Raw genomic sequence first — 26,099 nt, forward strand, 5'->3', positions numbered from 1 at the left:
CGGCATAAAAGCTGTGGTGATGGAGGGCCAAAGGCTAGTTGGGATTATGACAGTGCAGCTGTAAGTGAATTTGAGGTAAGAATCTTCTGGGGCTGGACACACATGAAACTAGGCTGAGGGGGAATGTCGGGATGTGGGGGGAAAAGTGATGCAAGCCGTGGCTTGATCTATGATCATCATGATGGGAATAGCGATATCACTTGAGATGGAAATCTTAGCAGGATGGCCATGAATATGGGTGGTGCAAGTTAACTGGAGGGGGAGATTAAAAGAGCACAGGAGGGCAGAAAACTGAGAGAAGAGAGAGCATGATAAATTGAGATGGAAATTGAAACCACCCAGGATAGAAAGTTGCCTGGCATAGAACTGAGGGCGGAAAGCAGTGAAGAAAATTGGCATAGTGCATATATGTGGAGATATGGAGGATTTTACATTAGAGGCAAGAGGAATAGAACAAGGTGAGGTGATTAATGAAGGAGAAAGTACCAGAGGAGGAAAAGGAGACTGCGATGTGATTTGGTCTCAGCAAGGTAAGTGTTGGGAGGTTTGGCTGGACAGGGAGGCTTTATTGAGGAAGATGTCATCACAGGCAGCACGGTGGTTAGCACTGCTGCCTCACAGCGCCAGAGATCCGGGTTCAATTCCGGCCTTGGGTTTCTGTGGAGTTTGCATTTTCTCCCCGTGTCTGCGTGGGATTTCTCCAGATGCTCTGGTTTCCTCCCACACTCCAACAAAGTGCAGGTTAGATGGATTGGCCATGCTAAATTGTCCCTTAGTGTCTAAAAATGTGTCGGTGAGGTGGGGTTACGGGGATAAGGGTAGACTAGCGGACATAGGGAGGGTGCTTTTTCGAAGGGTCGGTGTAGTACAATGGGCCAAATGGCCCCCTTCTGCACTGCAGGGATTCTATCACCTCCCAGCACATATTTTGTCAAGGCCACAATTTCAAACATTCATTCACATGGATGGCAAGAGTCTTGGTCACATGTGAATGGGTATTCTGGAGTGAGATGCGAATGGGGGTGGTGATGGTTGATGCAATGGCAGAATCCACAAGGTCAGGATTAAGTGGAGTGAGTGCGTCAAGAAGGCTGCGGCTAAAGGGAGAAATGTCAATGAGAATAAAGGATGAAGCAGTTGCAGTTGCTGCTTATGAGGAGGTAATGCCTCATGCCTCGATCGGCCTTTCAGAAGATGCAACAGAAAGAAGATATAGGTTTAGCCATGCCAAGAGTCAAGCTGGAATGGAAGCATGAAAATGCCGCAGGGTTGGGATAGGATTTGGAGAGCAGAGAGAAATGAAGGAAGGCATGACAACAAGTGAGAGGGTCTGAGAGAGGTACCGAGAAATAAATTGAGGATAAAGAGCTCAGAGGAATTAAGGTCCCCTGATTTAAATTTAAAAGGAAGGGATTCAGTTTTGAGCTCTGGTTGTTTTATTTTTCTCAGTGATCAAACTACGAATGTCAATCTGGTCATGGGAACTGACTTTCTGAATTTTCTCAAGCTCCTTTTTTTAAAGAAAGTATCAAGGTTTTAGCAGAAACCAAGTAACTAACTGGGGTTAGCCCCATCACCTTGATGAGGGGAAATGGAGGGGTGGGATAGTGATGCTGGGGGTGATTTGAGTAATAATAAATAATAATAATCTTTATTGTCACAAGTACGCTTACATTAACACTGCAATGAAGTTACTGTGAAAAGCCCCAAGAAGTAAGGAGAGTAAATATGGGTCTTTTCTCATCCTGATATATAAAGGTAACATTAGATTGATTGAATATTTTAGATATTTTCTAGAGAGAAATGTACGGTACAGACATACCTTTGGACCTTCCTTCCCAGCCTCTCCGAGTGCACCTTTTTGGCCTTTATGGCCCTAGAAGAAGAAAAATAATTAGAAAAAAAGAAGAAAAAGAAAATAGCTTATTGTCGCGAGTAGGCTTCAATGAAGTTACTGTGAAAAGTCCCTAGTTGCCACATTCCGGCGCCTGTCCGGGGAGGCTGGTACGGGAATCGAACCGTGCTGCTGGCCTGCTTGGTCTGCTTTAAAAGCCAGCGATTTAGCCCAGTGAGCTAAACCAGCCCATTATTTCTGAGCAGACATAAGGCACAGTGTGCTGAGGAACCAAACTATCGATCATTGGAGGGGGCATGCAGGGTTGATCCCCTTCATGTTTGAGCACTCAGTGTCAGGCATACTCCTGGGATAACAAAACTCAGAGGTTGCTCAAAAACACAGGAGGGACAATTGGCATAATTTCTTTGCACAGCAAAGTTCTTCAAGGTGAAGAGTGGCACTGTCTGATGGGACCATGGTGACAACCGAAGCACAGGAGACCCAGAAAAATATCTGGAAAAACAGCTGCATCATAAAAGAGGATTTGGCTCTCAAAACCCTCACGCCACAAGAGTGAAAACTCCTTGCACTCAGAAAGCAAAGTTAAAATTTGCCAACGCAACAAACCTGGCCTTTACATGTCAGTCTGGCTCAGTTGGCAGTATTCTTGCCTCTGAGTCAGAAGACTTGACTCCAGATCTAAGAACAAAGTATACAATTCAGTGCAGAAGGGAGCGAGAACTCCACTCTCAGAGGATGTTCATTATACGGAGGCCCAGTCTGTCCATTCTGGTGGAACAGTAAAGATTTCACAGCACTACTTAAAGAAGAGCAATTAGTCTTCCTGTGCCCTACCCAATATACCTCAGTGTGACAGAACCAAAAAACAGAACCTTCCCTCAAGGCCTAAAATAGTTGGTGAAAGGCCTATGATAGGATAGATTTTTAATGGGCTATGGACAGAGCCAATTCATTTGATTTAGTTTACCACACTTTTTTATGTATCAGATTTCAGGGCACGTACAGGAGACAAAAGACCACAATAATTAATTACAATGATAAAAGTTGGAGTAGCTTAACGTAAATAAATTATTGTTTACCTTAAACCCTAATAATCCAGGAGGTCCAGGAGGGCCTGCAGGACAGGATATTTTACACTGAGAAACAGAGTAAAAGGTCTCTTAGTTACGTTGCACAAAGATAACATTAGATTAAAGGAATTAAAATGCAAAGATAATTGTCCAAGTAAGTAATTTATATCCCATCAAAAGGAGTTACAGGAGCTTAATACTTTTGTTCCCTAAATCGCTTCAATAGATGGGCATCGCCCAATCCCCATCCTCTTTACCAATTTACAAATAGAGTGGCCAACAGACCCTGGCTGAGAGAGTGATCCACTGACAACATGATTCACTGACCAATAGAGTGATCCAACTGACCAACAGAGTGATCCAACTGAAAAAGTGGTCCAATTGGCAAATAGTAATTCAGCAGACTAATGGAGTAATACAGACATATGAAGTGATTCACTTCAATAGAGCCATCAACTGACCAACAGTGATATAACTGACAAGAGTGATCAACTAGAAAATAGAGTAATCAGCTGACAGAGGCAAAGAGATGTGCTCAATAACAAAGTAAACCAACATGGCAATAGAGTGATCTACTGACAAATAGTATGATTCACTATCCAATGGAGTGAATTGGTTACATATAGCGATCCAATTGACGTAGTGAGTTCCCATGGCACAGGCCCGCCTGCAGATCGGTGGGGCCAGAACGCAGAGCTAGGTCCGTTACAGACTGGGGTGCGATTCTCCGACACCCCACCGGGCTGGAGAATTGGCGGGGGCCTGCGTGAATCGCGCCACGCCACCCCGATGCTGTGACGCCATTCTCTAGCCTGTGAAAAAACGTGTGGGCGCGCATGGCGCCGGGCTGCACGGGGAATCGCCGCAAACGGCCATAGCAGCAATCATCCGGTGGTGCCGTGATTCTCCGGCCCGGATGGGCCGAGTGGCCGTCCAAAAAAATCCAAGACCAACCGGCACCGTTCTAACATGCTCTGGACCTCGGGGTTGGTTGGGTCCGGGGGCGGCCTGTGTGGAGGGTGGGGGGGGTCCAACCTCGGGGAGGGACTCCATAGTGGCCTGGCCCGCGATTGGGGTCCAACGATTGGTGGGCCGGCCTCTCTGGCTTTGGACCACATTTCATCCGCGCTGGTTCCTGGATCCCTGCGCCATTTGGCATTGGGGCCTGCGTGGGGATGACGTCCAGTGCGCATGCGCTAGTTGGCGCTGGCTCAACTGCGCATGCGTGGACCCCACGGTGCTGGGTCGCTCCAGTGCCGTGCTGGCTCCCCCAGGACCCAAAAATCGGATCTCGGAGCCAGCGTCAAAGTACTCCCGTTTTGGCGCCAGCGCTGGCACTCTGGCGCCGGACCAGAGAATCATGGCCCTGGTTTGATTTACACCGCAAGACAGGCCGGCCAAAAACGGGTGGCCATTTGGCCCATCGCTGGGCGGAGAATCATCGGGGGACCGCTGCCAATGGCCCTCGACCGGCGCGAAGCAATGCCCGCTCCCGCCGAAAAACCGGCACCAGAGAAACCGGCAACCAGCGTCAGGGCAGCGGGTGGGATTCACGCCCCCCCCCCGGTGATTCTCCAGCTCGGTGGGGGGGGTGGGAGAATCCTGCCCGTTTAACATGTTTCATGATCAAAGCCCTTTACAGCCAATTAAGTATTTTCAAAATGTTGCCACCGTTGCTATTTAAAATATGCAGCAGCCAATTAATGATCAGCAAACTGCCAAAAACAGCAATGTGATAACAATTAGGTAATGGTGACATTTTGCAGTACTTAGAACATAGAACATAGAACAGTACAGCACAGAACATGCCCTTCGGCCCTCAATGTTGTGCCGAGCCATGATCACCCTACTCAAACCCACGTATCCACCCTATACCCGTAACCCAACAACCCCCCTTTAATAACCCAACAACCTTACTTTTATTAGGACACTACGGGCAATTTAGCATGGCCAATCCACCTAACCCGCACATCTTTGGACTGTGGGAGGAAACCGGAGAACCCGGAGGAAACCCACGCACACAGAGGGAGGACGTGCAGACTCCACACAGACAGTGACCCAGCCGGGAACCGAACCTGGGACCCTGGAGCTGTGAAGCATTTATGCTAACCACCATGCTACCCTGCTGCCCATAAAGTTCACACCGGCAGGATCTTCCGGTCATGTCGACAGTGCATCACTGCCACAGGTGGGAAAGCCCATTGGCGACAGTAGGACCAGAAGATCCCGCCACTTACTAATGGCAGGCCACCTCCCGCCTTGTGAAACACGAGGCGGGTTGCTCAATAAGTCCCACCTAACCTGTTTTTTGTGGTGCTGATTGACAGAGAGAGGGATCGACCAGGCAATAAAGCGATCCACTGACAGAGTGATCCACTTAATTAACAAATTGATCCACTGGCAGCTACAGTGACTCACTGACCAATCGACTAATTCATCTTACAAGCAATGTCCTCCCTGACAGATAGAGTGATCCACCAATCAACAGAATGATCCAACCGACAAATAGAGAGATCCACTGACAGATACAGTGATCCACCGATCAATTCCGTGGTCCACTGGCACATTGAGCGATCCAACTGACCAAATGAGTAATCCACCTTAAAGAAAAAGGTGATCTAACCAACAAATAGAGTGGTCCTGCATTCAACCTCTACCTAGGTCGATTTTCCCAAAACCCAGCATTGCCAACCACCACCAACACACCCCACACCGCCTTGCTACAACCCCAATCCAGGTGAGGAAAGCAGCTGCATTGATCCCACTTGGTTCATTTCCTACAATTTGTCGTCTCTAAAGTTGAATTTGCCTCTCATTTGAAAGTAAAGATACTGGAGAATTAGTAAAGATTCTTGGATTCCATGCACATTATAACAACAGCCCCTTTGGCACAAATGGAGGCAATTAACCGGCTGATTTCTATCAATGAAAGCAGGTTGGTTGTGAATTGTTCTGAGGTGTTCAATGGGTGTGGTTACAGGAGAACAGAGATCATAGAACCATAGAATTTACAGTGCAGAAGGAGGCCATTCGGCCCATCGAGTCTGCACCGGCCCTTACAAAGAGCACCCTATGCAAGCTCACGTCTCTACCCTATCCCCCTAACCCATAACCGTAACCCAGTAGCCCACACTTAACCTTTTTGGACACTAAGGGCAATTTAGCATGGCTAATCCACCTAACCCGCACATCTTTGGATTGTAGGAGGAAACCGGAGCAACCGTAGGAAACCCACGCAGACACAAGGAGAAAGTGCACACTCCACACAGACAGTGACCCAAGCTGGGAATCGAACCTGGGACCCTGGAGCTGTGAAGCAATTGTGCTATCCACAATGCTACCGTGCTTCCCCGGGAACTGGTGATGCCTCTCCCACCTCATTTGCACCTATTTGCTGGTCCTGTATAAACTGCACTCACCTCAGGACCACTGGTGAAACCAGACAAGTTGCAAACGTTAAAGGGACCCACCAAAAGTAGTCTCTAGCTATTAGTTCTGACCTCTGTGCCTGTTGAATTTGGCACAGGTAAAAGTCAGGATAATCAGCCCCCTGAATGCTTGATCTCTGCTCAATTCCACTTTCACTACCTTTCTTCACACCCCTCAGCATCCTAGCTTCCCAAATAGGCTGCAGATCCTTTTCAAATATCTTAATTTGGCTCTATGCCAACAGCATTTCGGACACTAATCTCCACACACTCACAATCCATTATACCAAGAAATTCTCTTTAATTGAGTTCAGATTTTACAAAACATTTCTGGGGCATATTTGATTTATTTTTGCCAGTTTCATTGAAACTATTCATTTTCAAAACACATCTTCAGCTTGGTAATGTCAGATCTGATGAAGGATCTCACCAGACATGTTACCCAATCGTGCTCATTCAGGTGCAGGCTGACCTGTTGTGAATTTCAGAAATTCTTTTGGGTTGAATTTCCCCTTGGCGCATGTCAGTTACATGTGGAACCCCATCACCATGGGGTTATGGGCCATCAGCAGCAGCAGAATTGTACTCAGCCACAATTTGTAAATTTGTGGTTATCATGGTATATTCCCCACTCTTACCATGACCCGCAAGCCAGGAGATCAACCCTGGTTCAATGAAGAGTGCAGGAGAGCATGCCAGGAGCAGCACCAGGAACACCTAAAAATGAGGTGTCAAACTGGTGAAGCTACAACACAGGATTATTTGCATGCTGTACAACATAAGCAGCAAGTGATAGACATATCTCAGCACTCCCGCAACAAATGGATCAGATCTAAGCTCTGCAGTCCTGCCACATCTGGTCCTGAATGTTGGTGGACAATCAAACAACTCACTGGAGGAGGAGGCTCCCAAAATATTCCCAGCCTCAATGATGGAGGAGCCCATCATATCTGTGCAAAAGGCAAGGCATTCACAACAATCTTCAGCCAAAAGTGCCAAGTGGATGATCCATCTCAGTCTCCTCCGGAGGTCCCCACCATCACAGATGTCACTCTTCAGCCAATTCGATTCACCCCACATGATATCAAGAAACAGCAGATGGTACTGGATACTGCAAAGGCTATGGGGCCTGACAATATTCTGGCAATAGTACTAAAGACTTGTGCTCCACAACATGCCGTGCCCCTAGCCAAGCTGTTCCAGTACAGCTACAACACGCATCCACCAGCAAATGTGAAAGATTTCCCAGGTATATCCTGCACACAAAAAGCAGGACAAATCCGCCATTTTAGTATTCTCTCATTCATCAATAAAGTGATGGAAAGGGTGATCAACAGTGCTATCAAGCGGCACTTACTTAGTAATAACCTGCTCACTGACGCTCAACTTGAGTTCCAGCAGGGCCACTCAACTCCTTACCTCATTGCAGCCTTGGTCCAAAAATGGACAAAGGAGCTGGACTCCAAAGGTGAGGTGGGAATGACTATTCTTGACATCAAGGCATCATTTGACCGAGTGTGGCATCAAGGAGCCCTAGCTAAACTGGAGTCAATGGGAATCGAGGGGAAAACTCTCCACTGGTTCGAGTCATATCTCATAAAAAGGAACATGGTTGTGGTTGTTGGAAGCCCTGGCACATCACTGCAGAAATTCCAAGCCCACGACTACTACCATCTTGAAGGACAAGGGCAGCAGATACAGCTACATGGGAATACCAGCACTTGGGATGTTCCCACTAGGTCACTATATCCCCTTTCCTTCACCTCGCTGGGTCAAAACCTGGAACACCCGCCCTCGTAGCACTGTAGGTTAACCAACACCTCATGGATTGCAGTGGTTCAAGAAGGCAGCTCACCACCACCTTCTCAAGGGCAGTTAGTGATGGGCAACAAATGCTAGCCTAGCCAGCGAAGCACACATCCTGTAAAATAAAGGAATTACATTTTTTTGTTTAGCGGATGTGGCATCCATGCAATCACAAGATGGCAGAAAACATAAATGACTGTCAGGATCGAGCACTCTGGCCTACTCCACGATGGAAGGACATGCACGGTTTTCCTCTGCCAAAATAACTCAAAGTGACGGCCTGGATTAAGGAAATGGTGATGATCAAGCCTGGCACACTGCATGGTACTTAGGTGCCTAAAGCATCAGGATGACTGACAGATTGAAAGCTGGCTGCATAGATATTCACATTTCAATAGCCCGTACACTTACCTCAATATCTCCATGTCCATCTGCTCCTGGAAAGCCGGGTGGGCCCTTTGCCAAAGGAAAGAAGCAGCAATTAGTCATTTGCATTACTTTTTTTTCCAAGTAAAAACAGGAGCTTAGTAAATGACCTATTAATGGCCAAATTATTTTCTGCAGTTTTATTTATGCTGCAGATGGGACCAATGAACATCATTGAGCTTTTTACACCTCACTCAACTGGATGCAATGCATGCATTTGGATGGTGGGGAGGGGGTGGGGGTTGTGGGGCAGGAGCAGGTTGTGATCCCGTGCACACAATAACGATAATGTGTGTTTTCCACTTGAAGGCCCTCCAAATGGAACCGTCACACAATTAATGACAAATATATGACTTAGGCAACTGCCAATGGGAATACCTACAGAAAGAAATATGAAAGAGATAAAACTGAACTTACCTGAAGTCCTGGACTTCCAGTCATGCCAGGTGCTCCTTTTGGTCCAGGATTACCCTAATATTTAAAAGAAAACATACAACTCTGATTCTACAATGTTGCAGTCAACAGAAGAATCTTCATTCCGGTGTTACCTCTAATGGATAAATTCAAACAACTAAATTCAATCCTGTGTCTGTTGTCCTAACTACACACATAGAATTCCTATGGTGCAGAGGGAGGCCATTTTGACGATCGAGTCTGCACCGACCCTCTGAAAGAGCACCCTAGCCCAGGCCCACTCCCATTTCCTGTCCCCGTAATCCCACCTAACCTTTGGACACCAAGGGGCAATTTAGCATAGCCAATCCACCTGACCTGCACATCTTTGGACTGTGGGAGGTAACCGGTGCACCCGGAGGAAACCTACGCAGGCACGGGGAGAAAGTGCAAACTCCACACAGGTCGTAATCAACCCCGGATTCCTGCTGCTGTGAGGCAGCAGTGTTAACCATCGTGCCAACATGCCACCCACAGTGATAAGCAGCTCCTGTTGTGTGGTCTTTAATAGTTGAAAAATCAAAATCAAACTAAAAGGTGCAAGGAATGCAAATGCAAAAAAGACCCATAATAACCTCTGGATGATTCTAAAATGCACCAAAAAAAGGAAATAAAAAGACTTACAATTATATAGCAGTTTTGTGGCCTGAGAATGTCCCAGCGCATTTTACCCCCAATTAATTACTTTCGAGGTGAAGTCACCACTGATACATAGAAAATGTCACCAAGAACCTGCGCACACCAAAGTTCCCACAATCAGCAATGAAATAATCACCAGGTAATCTGTTTTTGCCTTGTTGATTAAGGGGCAAATATTGGTCAGGAATGACTCCACTACTTTGCCATGGGACCTTGCTATTCACCCGAGAGGGCAGATAAGGCCTTGGTTGAATATCTCATGTAAAAGACAGCAGAGTAGGCAAAATTTGTCCGTATTGCATCGCAAGGCCTGGGCAGCACTGCGACCTGAAGAAAGCTGTGCAGGCCACAGGTGACGGCCTGCAGCAGTGCCTGATGTTAGTATGTAAAGTAATGCTGGAAATATGAACATACAAATTAGGAGCAGGAGTAGGAGCCGTGTTATGCGAACATATGTTTCTCCAGTGTGCGTGACAGTGCAGCAATCCCTGAATACAGCAAAGTTAGATAATGTACTCCACATTAGATGATGTACATACATCAGCAGTATGTATCTGCTGATACATACAAGGGATAGAACTTTCCAAAACATGCCCTTCCCCACCCCTCCACTCCCCGTACCCATCCGCCCCAACGGGCATCAAGAACCCCCGCCACAAGCATCAGGGCACCCCCCCCCCCCCCCCCCCCCGTGCCGCATGCGCAGTAGGCACCAGTACCAATGCACGCATGCGCAGTGTCTCCCTTCTCCACGCCGGCCCCGACGCAACATGGCATAGGGCTACAGGGGCCAGCAAGGAAAAAAGGAGGCCCCCAGCCCGAGAGGCCGGCCCCCTAATTGGTGGGCCCCGATCACGGGCCAGACCACAGCGGAGGCGCCCCCCCCCCCGGGGGTCGGACCCCCCTCCCCCCCCCCCCCCCCCCCCACCCCCCACCCCCCCACTGGCTCCTTCCACGCCGCCAAGGTCCCGTCGTGTAAGACCTGGTTAGAATGGTGCCGGCGGGGCTCGGTTTTTTGTTACGGCCACTCGGCCTATCCCAGGGGAGAATCTCCGCTCAGCGTGATTTGGCGTGATTCGCGCTAGTCGTGGCGATTCTCTGGCCCGGTCCCGGGCTCAGAGAATCCCGCCCATTGTGTTTCGCAATGAGTAATGAGCCGGGTTTAATTAGTAACCTCATTGTGTGCAAACATTTATCAAATTGTGATCATAACATGATTAAGTTCAATATAATGTGTGGAAGTGAAAAGCACAAATCAGCTACTAGAATTTTAGATTTAGGCAAGGCCACCTTTAAGGAGATGAGGCTATCCACAGTAAATTGGGAAAATCTGCTGATGGGTAAAACAACTGAGTAACAGTGGAAAATGTTTAAAGAAACATTTAATCCTAAACAGAGAAGCACGGATCTGCCTAAACAGGGCAACAACCGCATATCACTTCATCCAATTAAATGGGGGAATCCTGACTGTGGCAGAGTTTAAAGCAGGAAGTGAAAGTTAGAAGAGCTAATCCAATATAAAATTGTGATAGATTGTGAAATAAAGGGATCGCAAAGGAAGACTGAATTAAGAGAGAGAAATAAAAGAGCTGGAAAGAAAACACCTTTTTCAAAAACATTTCCAAAAATCTGAAGGAAGGTGGTTCCAGACTTATAAATGTTAATTTACAGCAGTTGTTTAGTAATAATTAAGAATTGTCATGCCATTAAAAATATTTTATGATATTGGCCAGTTGGAATTATCTTGTGGAGTGGTACAGAAGGTCAACTACTTCACTACCACCTCATGCAGCGTCACTTCTATGGTCAGATGCTCCCTCGCTTGTACACAGTCTCATAACTGCATTTTGGATTTAACCTGCTTCGGTTTCTTCTTATTCCTTCGCCTTCCATTTTGGCAAATGCTACTTCTGGTTCTGAGATGCCTGTGAGGCTTTCATCATTTTTGTCCTTGCATTGTGAAACTCCCTTCAAATTGTTCCATCTTTTCAATGTCACTCAAAGGACACTTTCTGCTCCCATCGCTGGTTTGCTCCATGTATCTAGTCAATCTTCACTTCACTATGATAATCAGCTGAATTTGTATTTGTAAAACTGGACATGACTCAGACTCCTTAAATGTCCAATTCCGTTTCAGTCTGTCTACTGGCCACAAATAATGCCAAATTCAAAAACACTAATTAAGAATTATTCAAAGTTATCTACTTACAGGCTGTCCTGGAAGTCCAGGATCTCCAGTGAATCCATTTTCACCAGGTGGTCCCTGAAATGTGAGAAGATGGCAAACAATGAGAGCATAATCATAAGAAACATTTTGTGAATTCCTTCAGCTTAAAGAGGTGTTATTCTGTTGAAGGAGCTATAAAGCAAATGGCCTTTTCCCATTCTATCGGGCGGAATGTAATACAGGCATCAGGGGCAGGATTCTCCGGTCCGCCAGCCGCATTTTCCTGCGCGATGCGCCCTCCCACTAGCAGCGGAATCCTCCATTCAGGCAGCCAACCAATGGGAGCTTGTTGCCAATGGCCACCAGAGTCACCAATAATGTTGCCAATTAATAATGATGCTCTTTAGAGTCGCCAGGTATCAAATGATATCACCACAAGGCTTTACCGGATAGCGATCAAAGGGCCACACAACCAATTCGTCAGTTCAAGTTCAAAGGTGGTTTATTTACACACACGGATTACTTCAACATGCAACACAAAACACTACAAGGTAAACTACACCTAACAACTACAATAACCTATACTTAACTTCAGGGCAACCGGCTCTATGCAGATGGACAAGGCGTTTATCCGGCTCTTGGGTGGCTGGGTGGAAGAAGTGGCTCTGTTTTGGCTGGGCTCATCTGTCTGATAGCAATCGTTAGTCTTGAACTTGTCTGTCTGGTCGTTATGCTGCATTTGGGTTGGCATAGGCCGGATCCAAGAGACACCAAGCATATGGCTGTGTCTCTTCTTATCCTTCTGGGATTTCACACTCTTTGGGGCGGTCCTTAACTTGGACCCAATAATTCGACAGTCTTCGATCACTGCCTTCGCTTTTGGCCAATAAAGGGGCTGATGCCTTGATGGCTGGGCGTGTCCTTAGCGGTCATTGACATTGGCTGTTTGGGCTCCCTGAGTAAAGGGAGTGGCGCCGATTAGTCTGTATGTGTATCGGTCACCCGAGTACAGTTTTTTTGTTCAGGGGAAATGGGCAATTAGAATGCAAACGAGCGGGGGTTTCGATTGCATCTAGCTATCTGGTTGCAAATACAGACACAAGCTCTGGGTCTGTCTGAGTCCTGGGTTGGCCATAATTCCCATGGTCCTTTGCAGGTGGCCATCTGAGATGGCTACAAGCTGAGCCGCGGGGAGCTGCTTTTCAGGCGCAGCGTAGCCATTGGATCACGCCCTAGGTGAATGGGCAAAACAGTAGCAAATGGATTTCAATGTAAGCAAGTGTGAGGTTATCCATTTTGGACCAAAAAAGGATAGATCAGGGTACTTTCTAGATGGTATAAAGCTAAATTCAATGGATGTGCAAAGAGACCTGGGGGTTCAGGTGCATGGATCGTTAAAATGCCATGAACAAATATAGAAGATTGGAGTATAAGGACGTAGAAGTTATGCTGCAGCTTTATAAAACCCTGGTTGGACCCGACTTGGTGTCACTGTGAGTGGTGTTCGGGGCACCACACCTCAGGAAGTATTTTTGGCCTTGGAGGGAGTGCACAGAAGGTTCACAAGAATGATACCTGGACTTCAAGAAATAAGTTCTGAGGAGTGATTATACAAGTTAGACCTGTTTTCTCTAAAATTTATAAGGGGTAATCTGTCCGAAGTCTTCAAGATATTAACAGGGAAAGACAGGATAGATAATGGTAAAGAGCGCGATTTAACAGAAACATTTCTCAGTGTCATTTTGGGTGCGATTAGCAGGGTATTTCTCGACGGCTGCATTGGCGAGATCATGGCCCATATTTAACATTACTAAATGCCAACAATGTGCACCCACGAGCTTCTCGACATCAATGGCTGTCCGGCCATCTGATTCACCAGACGCGCGCCTCAGCATCTCACCGCTAACAAGGGGGAGCTGCTTTTAAACGCTCCCTCACCACTCATCTCCAATCAACACTCAAGCATGACAGCGCGCAGATCTGCTCCTCGCTTTGGAGATGCCGACCTGGACAGGCTTCTCAACGCTATGAATGAGAGGTGGTGCATCCTGATCCCCCGAGAGGATGGGGGACCAGCAGCAACACCAGCAATACAGCCTAGGAGGTAGTTACAGTGGCTGTTGTATGGGCAGCATAACCAGGAGGACCAGCACCCAATGTCAGAGGAAGAAACCCAACCTCCATCGAGTTGCAAGTGTAAATTAACACCTCTCCTAGCATCAGTTCCACCTGTCACCCCTCAAATCTTAAACCCTCCCCCCGACAAATCATCGGCTGACACCTCGTACACTCTGATCTTCATGCTTGTTCCCAGCACCCCCCGGCATCCACTAGCACAATCCCTTCATGCCCAGTTGCAGTGCCCACACATGCCACCTGCTATAGACACCCCTGATCCATCAAGCGTGCAGCTCACAAAGCTCTCTTTTTAACAGAGCCCATAATAAAAGGGAAAGGGCCAAGATGGGGGCGGCGATCCAGAGATCCAAGGCCTCACCCCCAATGAGGAATGGGCCATGGAGATAGTGGGGTTGACCGAGGAGCGAGACGTCACCGACAGAGAGGCTGGTCTGTGTCGCAGAGGTGAGGATCCATTGCTCCTTTAACCAGATAACCTGTCTCAAGTGAGAAGTTCATGTCAGACAAAATGATCCTTCCCTCTTACTGACCACATGTCCATTGTCTCGCAGGATGTCCATCTGATGGGGACGGGCATACCAGAGCCATCCACTCTGAGTCACCCAAGAGACCACCCAGAGGAGAGCTCAAGGAGACCACCAGCGAGGCGTCACAGCTATCAGTCCCACCTTCCACCAGCACAGAGATGCACAGCTCAGTGGGCAACATTAGTGGACAGGCATCTGGGGTACATTCTGGTGAGCACCTCACAGTTGCTGATGCACATCAGGTGGTGGCAGGAACGTTCAAGGGAGTCAGCAGTCAGAGGTCTGCTAGATCCCAGGATTCTGCTGAGTTCCAGTCAGATGCCAAGCCTCTGTACAAGATTATTTGTGAGCTGATGCAGATGCTAGGACCTGGCCGTGAGATTCAGGAGGGAATGTCAACGACATTCCAGCAACTATATAGCCGATTGGAGGAATCTCAAAGGCTATGGGCGCAGGAGATGATGCCAACAATGTGTGGCACTGAGGCAAACACTGCTAGTGGAAAGCCCGCAGCACGTCATTCACGTTTTAAATGGTGGTGCCCATTGTTCAGTCGATGATGACCATGGCTGAGGGTCATGACATCATGTCCCAGTCACTGAGTGACAGATCCCATGCACAGGTGGACATTGCCATGGGACTACAGAGCATGTCCCAGTCGCTGAAGGACGGTTTCCAGACACAGATGGACATTGCACTGTAGAGCGTGGCCCAGTCACTGAAAAGCATGGTTGAGGGTGTCGACATCATGATGCCAAAAACGGGGAGGCTCCAGAACTGGCAGAGCCAGGTAACGCAGAGTCCTCTAGAGCTCACTACAGCTGCCCATCCATCCCATAGAAACCCCGAGGGCACTACTGTCAAGGAGCGCGCTGGAGGCCAACCCAGGGGCTGCCACCAAGGAGACACCTGCGGTCTCCAGTTCTTCCAATTCCCCCCTCCCTTCCTGACACAGGCGCATCTCAAGGACAGTGGGCAGAATAGGGTGGTACGGTGATGCCTGTGACACTGGTAGGTGTAAATTACCCTCTGTGAGTCTGTTAACCCAATTCCTCTCTGCCAGTATTTATTAGTTGCTGGACCTGCCAGGGAGAAGTCAATTTGCATGGCACTACATGGCTCGCTCTTCAATATCATCAGTATTATTCCACAGTTCATTTCCCCAATACAATCAAAGGAGGAAACAACAGTTATAACACTGAGGGCATGACTTAACGGCAATGGAATAAAGTTCCGTGTCACGCGTGTCTAGCAAGGTGTTTCCTGCTGCTCGCTGCGCCAAGCACACTCAGCTATTAAAAGGGATTCATTTCGAGACTCGGCGAGGAATGCCTATTAAGTCCCACTTCCTGCCAGGAAGAGATCTCTAAACACCCCACCATGGTCTCCTGACCCTCCCAATGCCCCAACTCCACTATAAGGGGGCAATCAAGCCTCCCGCACCCCACCTCATAAGGTCAGGGCAACCTTGGGCCCAATCCCCAGCATGGATATGATGCCACCTGGGCACCCTGGCAAGATGGTACGTTGACACATCGATGCCACCCTGACAGTGCCACCTCGGCACCCTTGCAGTGCCAGAATGTTAGACGCGCAGTGCCACATTGTCCAGGTGGCATCAGGGTGCAAGTGTACCCCCTTGCCCAAAGCTCAACCACCCAGAGGCCTGGTATAGCCTGGGAGACCCCCCCCCCCCCCTCCTAGTGCGGGTACACCTGGTCCACTTTGGTGGAGGGCAGCGCTGAGTAGCAGTTGCTTGGGGTCTCCAAGGCGCAGGGGTTAGATCCCACGCCTTGGGTAATTCCAGCGAGTGAATATTCAAGTGACCTGACTGCGCACTTGAATATGCAAATTCCGTGAGATCGCACACGATATCACGTACTGAGTAAATCAGAAAGGAGGCCTCTCGCAAGATTTACTGCTCGCGTCCTGGGTCGGGTGCGACGTGGCTGTTAGATCGCGCCCTGAAGCTCCAAATGTCCCAACTCACCAGGTCCTTGCAGTTCCCTGGTGGTAGTTTGGGACCATAGATTCACTCCTTAATCTTAACGCAAATCATGTCAAGAATTACAATTAATCCCACATAAAGGCTTTATTTCCTTACCGGGATTCCAATTTTTGCAGGTCCCTGTTGAAAACAAAGAGGAAAGGCTTTGTTAAGCATAACTCAATGATATCACCTCAATTATTTTTTTAACCAAAAGTTTCGATTGGATTGAGAGAAATATTTGAACTGTAGCTGAGTATACAGGGTGTTAATGTACTGCAATGTCGATTAACTTCTTCAGATGTTGTCCGGTGATTGTGTTCAGGAAAGAAATTCCACATGTCCATCACTTTTCAGAGATGGAAGGGGCTGGTAGAAGATGAGGGTAGGAAGGCAGAGTAATGCAAAGCAAAAATGTGAAAAAAGAACTTGAGAGAAAAAATTACTGCATACAATTACATATCAAGGAAAGGCTATTGGAGAAATACTGAAATCAAACAGTGGGCTTATCAATAATAATAATCATCATTATTATTGTCACAAGTAGGCTGACATTAACATTGCAATGACGTTACTGCGAAAAGCCCCTAGTTGCCACACTCCGGCACATGTTTGGGTACACAGAGGGAGAATTCAGAACAGTTTCTGAATTCTTCATGCAAGTAAAATGTTTTCATAGAATCACAGAAACCCTACAGTGCAGAAGGAGACCATTTGGCCCATCGAATCTGCGCCTGCCCTTGGAAAGCGCACCCTACTTAAGACCACGTCCATGCCCTCCACCCTATCTCTGTAACTCAGTAATCCTACCTAACGTTTTGGACACTGAGGGGAAATTTAGCATGGCCAACCTGCACATCTTTGGACTGTGGGAAGAAACTGGAGCACCCGTAGGAAACCCATGCAGACATGGGGAGGAACTGCAAACTCCACACAGGCAGTCACCCGAGGCCGGAACTGAACCCAGGTTGCTGGAGCTATAAGGTAGCAGAGCTAACCGTTGTCCCACCATGCCACAACTTCATGCAAAATTGCTATTCTATTCAATAGCTGTTACACATTTTTGGGAAATGAGATATGAAATGAGGTATGGGCCGGGATTCTCCCGCAATCGGCGGGGTGGCCCGTACCGGCGCCAAAGAGCGGTGTGAACCACTCCGGCGTCAGGCCGCCTGGAAGTAGCGTAATCCTCCGCACTTCCGAGGGCTAGGCCGGTGCTGGAGGGGTTGGTGCTGTGCCAACCGGCGCTGAAGGGCCTCCGCCGGATGGCGCGAGTTGGCACACACGCAGGACGCCAGCGTGTTCTGGCGCATGCGCAGAACCGCTGGTGCGTTTCCTGCGCATTCGTAGGGGTTTTGTTCTCCGCGCCGGCCATGACTGGTAATCCAGAGACCCAGAGTAATGCTCTGGGGTCCCAGGTTCAAATCCCACCATAAACACTGAGTGGAATTTGAATTCAATAAATATCTGGAGCTAAAAGTGTTGATTGTTGTGAAAACCCATCTGGTTCACTAACCTCCCTTTAGGGAAGGATATGGGATCTGATTTGAAATGTTTTTTATTCCTTTCTCAGAATTACAAAGCCAATGCACAGAGTGAACAGGGAAAGTCCTAATCCATCTCCTTGCTCCCTTCAAAAACCAGTGCAAATTCAAATTGAATCCAATTCATGGTCCCCAAAAATGGGACAGACTAGATCCAAGCTGGTGAGAACAGGCATTGGACCAGATCTCATACTTGATCTTCCACTTGATCTTAGCCAAAAGGCCAAGTGTCCTTGCCTGGCCTGGCCTACATGCAGATCCAGACCCACAGTTAAATGGCCGAGAAAGCCATTCAGTTGTGTCAAACTGTTTGACACACTGGATGTACCTACACCACATGGGTTGCAGCTCATCACCACCTTCTCAAAGAATGGGCAATAACTTCAGTTCAGGCATGTCCAGTAATGCCCGCATCCCTTTAGAACCCACTTCTTCGACAAGGCATTCACATGTCTCTACAGTTCATTTTTGTTTGATCGCCTGGAGATAACAGTACTATTTAAATGGAAATTTTTGTCATGGAAATAAATTAGGGAGATGTTAAGAAGGCAGGTAAACTGGGCCCAATAATCTTTTACCATTCTTAAAAAAAATGTGAAGGGCACTGGAAACAAATAATACAGCTCATAGACCTATTGTAAGTCCAATAGTTCATTAAAAATCTTTGGGTAACATCAGCTTTGAAAGTAATTTAACAGAATACAAATAACATGGTAACTCTTTCTGTTTTAATGTTAAACACCCACGTCAGTCATTGCTTGTGAATCTTCAGTTAAATCATCACCCTTAGGCCCTCAGCTGTGTACACATAAAACAATTGCAAAAGCTTTCAATCCAAATGCCATTACAAAGGTTAATACTTACTGGTGGACCTTCTAGCCCAGGAATGCCAGGAGGGCCCTTCAAAAAAAAAAATTATAAAAGTGTATTATACATTACAGATCACATTTATGCAAATCACATTAGTTTATCCAATAAAGGAATTCCTGTTTCTTACATTTCCTCTGGCTGAGGGAGGATGAGTGATTCACTCTAATGTTACACTGCTGGTCTTATACTTGAGCAACCTAACATTGAAAATTGAAAATCGCTTTATTGTCACGAGTAGGCTTCAATGAAGTTACTGTGAAAAGCCCCTAGTCGCCACATTCCGGCGCCTGTCCGGGGAGGCTGGTACGGGAATCGAACCGTGCTGCTGGCCTGCTTGGTCTGCTTTAAAAGCCAGCGATTTAGCCTAGTGAGCTAAACCAGCCCCTGATTCATGGGGCTGAATTTTCAGTGAGGCGGTATGGTTCTGGAGCCCTTTAAAAACAGCAGGCAGGGCTCGCGATTCCACGCTTCCTGAACCCAGTCCCTGGGTTTACTATTGTTGGGAGTGCCTTTTAAGGGGGAAGGCTAGTTCAGGTGGCAAGCCTGTATCCTGCACTGTTACCTTTATCGGCTCCATTACAGCGATAGGCATGTCCTCATCTTCCGCACTTTCCAGGGAGACAGGCAGCTTAAAATGCAGTGGTTCACAGCACCTACCATAGGCTGCATGAGGAAGGCTTATGGAAGGTAAGTTCAAAAGGTCCTATTCACACCCTGCATGTCAACTCACCCTCTATGGTTATTCGTGCTCCCCCAATGACAAGGTATGCTCATCCACCCTCATATGACCCCATGACAAGGTCCATCACCCAGGCCTCTCTTGCACTCCAGACAAGACATGCACCCCCAAAGAAACCTTATGGCGCTTATGACCTCCATGCCAAGTTATTCCCCCCAAACAACCCCTATGGTCATCCATAACCCCCATGCCAAGCTCAAGCACTTCCAACCTATTTACCCACTATACGCTGCACAGAACCAATGAACCTTATAGTGATAATAGTATGTGTCAAAAAGAATCTTTAAAAAAAACAGTCATTGATTTATAACTTTACATTTCGTTAGAAATTTTTTTTTTTAAACTACAACCCAATAAAAGTGTCCATCACTCAGGCCCCTTTAATTTTCAAAAGCAGACATTGCAAGCACTTTAAAACTCTTATGTAAATAAACATTATGGCTTTGACAGCATTTATCAGAGAGCCAGAGCTGTAAATTAAGTCAAGCTTTTTTCCTGGGGCACATGCATATCAACAGGTGAATCGATTTCTGGACTCTCAGCCAAGCATTCCGAAAGAGGTTTGACTGAGTACCCAGAAATCCATGAAAGTACAAAAACATTTAAGAACAGATTGTGTTCAATAAATTGGAATCAAAGATTGACAAGGGAAATGGTACCTCAAGAATGGGCAACTTTCATAGTAGACATAGTTTAGGCACGGTAAAGATATAGAGCGGAATTCTCCGTTCCTGAAGCTAAGTGCCGGCGCCAACGGAGGAGCCACGGGTGTTTCACAACGGGAAAATTGGCGCAAACCCCTCATCGATTCCGGTACTGATGAGAGGCTAGCATGGCGCTACATGAAACACCCATGGATCACGCAGAGAATCGCCGGGTCCCAGGCCGCGCATGCACAGGGCTGACCAACTGCACCGGTTCCACCAGAAAACATGGCGCAAGCCATGCTGGACCGCGTACCCGCCCCCTGGCCACCCCCCACCATTCCCCCCAGCCCCAGCAGAAGCCCCCTGGCCAGCGGCACAGATCCCGGCCGAGTGTGGTGGCGCTGGACTCTGCAGCCGGCACAACAGATCCGCGACCGCTAGGACCACATGTGGCCCACGTTGCTGGGAACTCAGTCCATCGGGGCAGAGCAGCCTGGGTGGGCCAACGGTGTTGCGACTGCGCGCGGCCTGATGAAGCCGATTTGGCGGCCGCGGATCATCGCGAACCGCCATCAAAAAGGCGCCTGCCCCAATTTCGTCGTCAGAAGCCATTCTCCGCCCAATCGCCGATTGAAGTCGGGTTACGAGAATTCCGCCCATAATCCCTGCAAAGGGAAAACACAACCCTGGATAACAAAAGAGATAGAAATTAAGAGAGAGTGTGTGTCTGACAGATGTCAGGTGGAAAACACAATTGAGAACCAGGCTGAATATAGAAGAGATAAACAAGGGCAGAGAGGAAACTGGAATTGGGATCACAATCAGATCAGCCATGGTCTTTTTGAATTGCTGACGGGTTTGGAGGGCAGAATGGCCAGCCCCTACTCCTAAGTCCTATGTACCACTTTTATTGGACAATGTTGCAGCCCCTTAAAAATTCATACACGATGTGTGATGGCTGTTTTATTCTAAATGGCAGTACAACCATATGCTTAATTAAAGCCAACTGTAGTTCACTACTGTACTTCAACGTTACACATGTTGTTAGGTTACAGCAGGAAATGGCCTTATTCTGTCAACTAGCAGCGAATACACCTGGGAGCATTTTGCAGTAACTTTTACCATTCATCTTGACAAGGATTCATAAATTGCCTTTGAGAGAAGGAAAAATGTAGCTTGACAAACCATTCTAAAGTTCAGTCTGCCAAAGGGGAAAATGTTATATCCGTTGATGGCGTAATGACATGAAGAAAGGCGATGCTCATCATTTGACTAATTGAAAGATGAGTCATGACACTGAAAGTAATGTAGCTTTCTACATTGTTGGCTTCTCTTTCTGATGAATGTATTTTTTTCCAATTAAAATATATCCCACTTAATTTGTTCATCCACTGTTGTTCTCCTTTTGATTTTTCAAAGTGATATTCCACTGAAGAAACAGTTGACCAGGTTCCAGATTATGGGCATTGTGGTGATGTCGTTGTTGGAGCACCAATGCATAATAATAATGCTTTTTATTGTCACAAGTAGGCCTACATTCACACTGCAATGAAGTTACTGTGAAAATCCCCTTGTCGCCACACTCCGCGCCTGTTCGGGTACACAGAGGGAGAATTCAGAACATACAATTAAACCTAACAAGCACATCTTTTGGGACTTGTGGGAGAAACCCGGAGCACCCGGAGGAAACCCACGCAGACACGGGGAGAACGGAGAACGTGCAGACTCCGCACAGTCAGTGACCCAAGCAGGAATCGAACCTAGGACCCTGGCGCTGTGAAGTAACTGTGCTAACCACTGTGTTACTATGCCGCCCTCATACTGATGTACTGGTTATTGGTTGGATTCAGGCATGTTTTCTGCTTTTCCTCTTCCTGAATTCCTGAGCTTAGCTATGCTGCTGTGAAGAGTGGTGATTGAAGGTCAAGCGGGTCTTCATGGGTACAGGAGGGGCTAAACTCAGAGGGAGCGTCTTCACAGATTATTGTGTCATGCCCGTTTATGGCCAAGAGTTAACAAAATAAGGGGCGCGATTCTCCGATGTCACGCCAGTTGGGAGAATAGCGGCCCGCACCAGTTTTTCACGCGACGCCAGTCCGACGCGCTCCCACTATTCTCCGAAATGGCCAAATCTGTTCCGTCGTGTTCCGCGCGCAAAAACCCGGAGAATCGCCTGATGCACCCAAAATGGCGATTCTCCGGAACCCCCGCTATTCTCCGGTCTGAATGGACCGAAGTCCCGACGGCGTGACCCCAGTTCACGCCGTCGCCGTTCACACCTGCTTTTTAAAGTCGTCAGCCAGTCGAGCAGTGAGGAGGTGAGCGGACTGTCCCGGAGTATTCACAAACTGGGGAAGGCATCCCCGAGAATGCAGTGGCCAGTGGTGGGTGGGGGGGGGGGGGGGGGGAGCGAGTAGTGGGAGGGGGGGAAGAGAGCGAGTAGTGGGAGGGGGGGGAGAGCGCGAGTAGTGGGAGGGGGGGAGAGAGCGAGTAGTGGGAGGGGGGGAGAGAGCGAGTAGTGGGGGGGGAGAGAGCGAGTAGTGGGGGGGGATAGAGCAAGTAGTGGGAGGGGGATAGAGCGAGTAGTGGGAGGGGGGGAGAGAGCGAGTAGTGGGAGGGGGGGAGAGAGCGAGTAGTGGGGGGGAGAGAGCGAGTAGTGGGGGGGATAGAGCAAGTAGTGGGAGGGGGATAGAGCGAGTAGTGGGAGGGCAGGAGAGAGCGAGTAGTGGGAGGGGGGGGAGAGCGCGAGTAGTGGGAGGGCAGGAGAGAGCGAGTAGTGGGAGGGGGGGAGAGAGCGAGTAGTGGGGGGGATAGAGCAAGTAGTGGGAGGGGGATAGAGCGAGTAGTGGGAGGGCAGGAGAGAGCGAGTAGTGGGGGGAGCGAGTAGTGGGGGGGGGAGAGAGCGAGTAGTGGGAGGGGGGAGAGAGCGAGTAGTGGGAGGGGGGAGGGGGAGTAGTGGAGGGGGGGAGAGGGAGTGAGTGGGGTGGGTCGTCCACCCCCGGATGCAACATCTCAGCCGCCCTGCCATGGCAGGACAGTGACGAGGACACGGCCGCTGGTTGCCCTGTGGCTGATGGGCACAGGCCACTGACGCACTGTTGAGGAGGACGTTCTTAACTGACCGTCGGACGCAGAAAGTGACCAGGGGTTAGGCTGGCCGCGTGTCAGCAGCGCGACCAGGCAACCGGGACACACAGGTATCCCATGGCAGGCGGCTGCCGAGGTGTCGAATAACCTCCGTCTAACATGTCGTTTCTCTGCCCCCCTCGACCCTTCTGTAGGTGACCATAATGTATTTGAACAGAACGGCGATGTTCAGCGCAGTGGTTGGGGCCGCTGCACTGCAGTTGGACATCCAGCAGCATCCACAGCCACATCCCACAGTGGAGGCAGGGGCAGCTGCAGCAGCAGAGGGAATGGCCGCGCAGTGGCCCATTGTCGCCGTACAAGCTGCAGGCGCTCATGGCCGGCATGTCCAGGGGGATGCCGAGGGGAACATTGACCCCCAAACGCTGAGGACGGCACAGAATGCGGGCACTGATGTCGAGCAGCATGGGGGGGGAGGAGGAGGAGGAGACACTAATGGTGGAGCCAGGGCACCAGAGGCGACAATCGAGGCCTGGGGTGTACCGTGCCCGGATCTCTTTCGAGACACTGCCGGACATCACCTGCAGGAGGAGAATCCGGTTCAGCAGAGAGATGGTCGCACATATCTGACACCTCGTGTCGCACCTCACCCCACGTGGAACGGGAGGAGGACACGCGATACCGGTTGCCGTCAAGGTGACTGTGGCACTTAACTTTTATGCTACCGGCTCCTTCCAGTCTCCGAGTGGGGACCTATCCGGGATCTCGCAGGCATCGGTCCACAGGTGTATCCGGGATGTGACCGACGCCCTGTTTGCCATCGCCGACCGCTACATCACCTTTCCCGAGGACCGTGCAAATCAAGAAGCACGAGCCCGTGGATTTGCCAATGTGGCCGGGATACCGATGGTCCAGGGAGTGATTGATGGTGTTCATGTCCCCATGCGCCCGCCTGCAGGCAACAGGGAAGTGTTCACAAACAGAAGGACATACTCCATGAACATCCAGGTGGTATGATACCCCACATGAAGATTATGCACGTGTGCATGATGCGCACATTCTTGCGCAGTCATTCATCCCTGCTATGTTTGAGAGACGGCCCCCCCCCGGCTGAGGGGCTGGTTGCTGGGCGACAGGGGTTATCTACTGAGATCTTGGCTGATGACGCCCATACGGAGGCCTCAGACCAACGCGGAGACCCTTTACAATGAGGCCCATGCAGCAACCAGGGGTGTGGTGGAGCGCTGCTTTGGTCTGCTGAAAATGAGATTCAGGTGCCTGGACCGTTCCGGAGGGGCCCTGCAGCACCAGCCCGACAGGGTCACTCGCATTGTTGTGGTCTGCTGTGCGCTGCACAACGTTGCAATGCAGAGAGGAGATGCCCTGGTGGAGGAGTCGGAGGGAGAAGCCACTGGCAGTGGTGCCAACACGGAGGAGGAGGAGGAGGAGGAGGTGGAGGAGGTTGGTAGTGTGTAGGGCGCAGCACACAGACACGACCCGGGTGCAGGTAATGTCCAGGAGGCTGCACGACGGCACCGGGGAGGACAGCGGGCACGCGATGCGTTGGTGGCTGCAAGATTCATGCGTCGCGTGCGATGGCATCGCTGAACACTACCACCTGCATCGCCAGTCATGCAGATGGACAGCACACAACTCCCACCCCCACCCCCCTCCCCCCCCGCACTCCCGCTCCGTGTACAGTGCTGCACTTCGAGATCACCCTTACCACTGCGGCACAACGGTATGGCACGACATTAATGGCTGTGTCAGTGGGTGTGATCAGTGCCATGTTGAATGATGACAGGCCGCTCTGCGATGAGCTGTGAGCTCAGAATCGTTCGACAAAGTCTGACTCATGGCAATAGCTGAACCATCCATCTCGGTGGCCGCTGAGTTCGTCAGGGACACTCCATCACGTGCCCGCGTGGGGTAGCTGGCGTCGGAGTGCCGAGGACTACGGTGTCCGACTGGGGGTGGGGGGGTGGGCAGGGACTGCACAACCGGCACCGACGTTTCACCGCTCGTCAACCACAGCGACACTCGGTCACCATCACGATTCCTGTGGCAACGGAAAAATCACACAGTCTTACAAGTTAGGTGCAACAGTGAGTTTAATGGTGAATATTATGTACAGATACCCTAGCCCCTACAACTAAACTGTGCCCTTCACCTGTGCCAACTTACTATGTGTCCCTCTTCATTGCCTTACGGGCCCTGCCATTACGTGTAAGTGAATCCCGAGATGGTACAGCAGGAGTGGAAGCGGACTGCTGAGAATCACGTCCACGACATGTCTCCCCGTTGGCACTCGTTTCCTGGGGCGACCCGACCTTGATGGGCCAGGCTGCTCTGCGGGTGTTTCGGATGATGTGGTGCCACTCTGTTCTGCCCGCTGCCCACCCGATGCACCAGGGATGGGACGGGGGGAGGCCGAGCATTCAGTGACGTCCCGTGATGGAGTTAATGGGACGGGCCCCGGAAGCTCCTCCTCCCTCGGGGAGCCCGGTGGCCCCCGGGGCTCTCTGTGGGACGGAGGTACGAGCGGGGAAGTGCCCCGTCATCCCACCAACACCTGGCGCTGCCAGTCCTGGAGACCTGCAACGGTATCGACCAGGGTCCGAACGTTAGCAGAGATGGAGTCTAGGGAGTGAGATCTTCCCGCCAGGGACTGTGCGACCTCAACCTGTGAGTGCGCGACGCCATCCAGCACGT

At 49.4% G+C, this 26,099-nt stretch overlaps 1 protein-coding gene across 1 annotated transcript in view; it reads right to left on the minus strand.

Moving 5' to 3' along the window:
* The window catches only part of LOC119972300 (collagen alpha-1(IX) chain), a 156,836-nt gene that overhangs the window by 60,100 nt on the left and 70,637 nt on the right, over positions 1–26,099 (minus strand). Inside the window, exons 11-17 of the mRNA XM_038808789.1 lie at positions 18,909–18,944; positions 16,618–16,641; positions 11,890–11,943; positions 9,006–9,059; positions 8,574–8,618; positions 2,938–2,994; positions 1,823–1,876 (exon numbers count right to left, since the gene is read on the minus strand). Of these exons, the coding sequence (XP_038664717.1) occupies positions 1,823–1,876; positions 2,938–2,994; positions 8,574–8,618; positions 9,006–9,059; positions 11,890–11,943; positions 16,618–16,641; positions 18,909–18,944 (324 nt within the window). The remainder of the gene's footprint in view (positions 1–1,822; positions 1,877–2,937; positions 2,995–8,573; positions 8,619–9,005; positions 9,060–11,889; positions 11,944–16,617; positions 16,642–18,908; positions 18,945–26,099) is intronic.

The sequence above is a fragment of the Scyliorhinus canicula genome, chromosome 10, assembly GCF_902713615.1.
Source record: "Scyliorhinus canicula chromosome 10, sScyCan1.1, whole genome shotgun sequence".
Classification (NCBI taxonomy): Eukaryota; Metazoa; Chordata; class Chondrichthyes; order Carcharhiniformes; family Scyliorhinidae; genus Scyliorhinus; species Scyliorhinus canicula.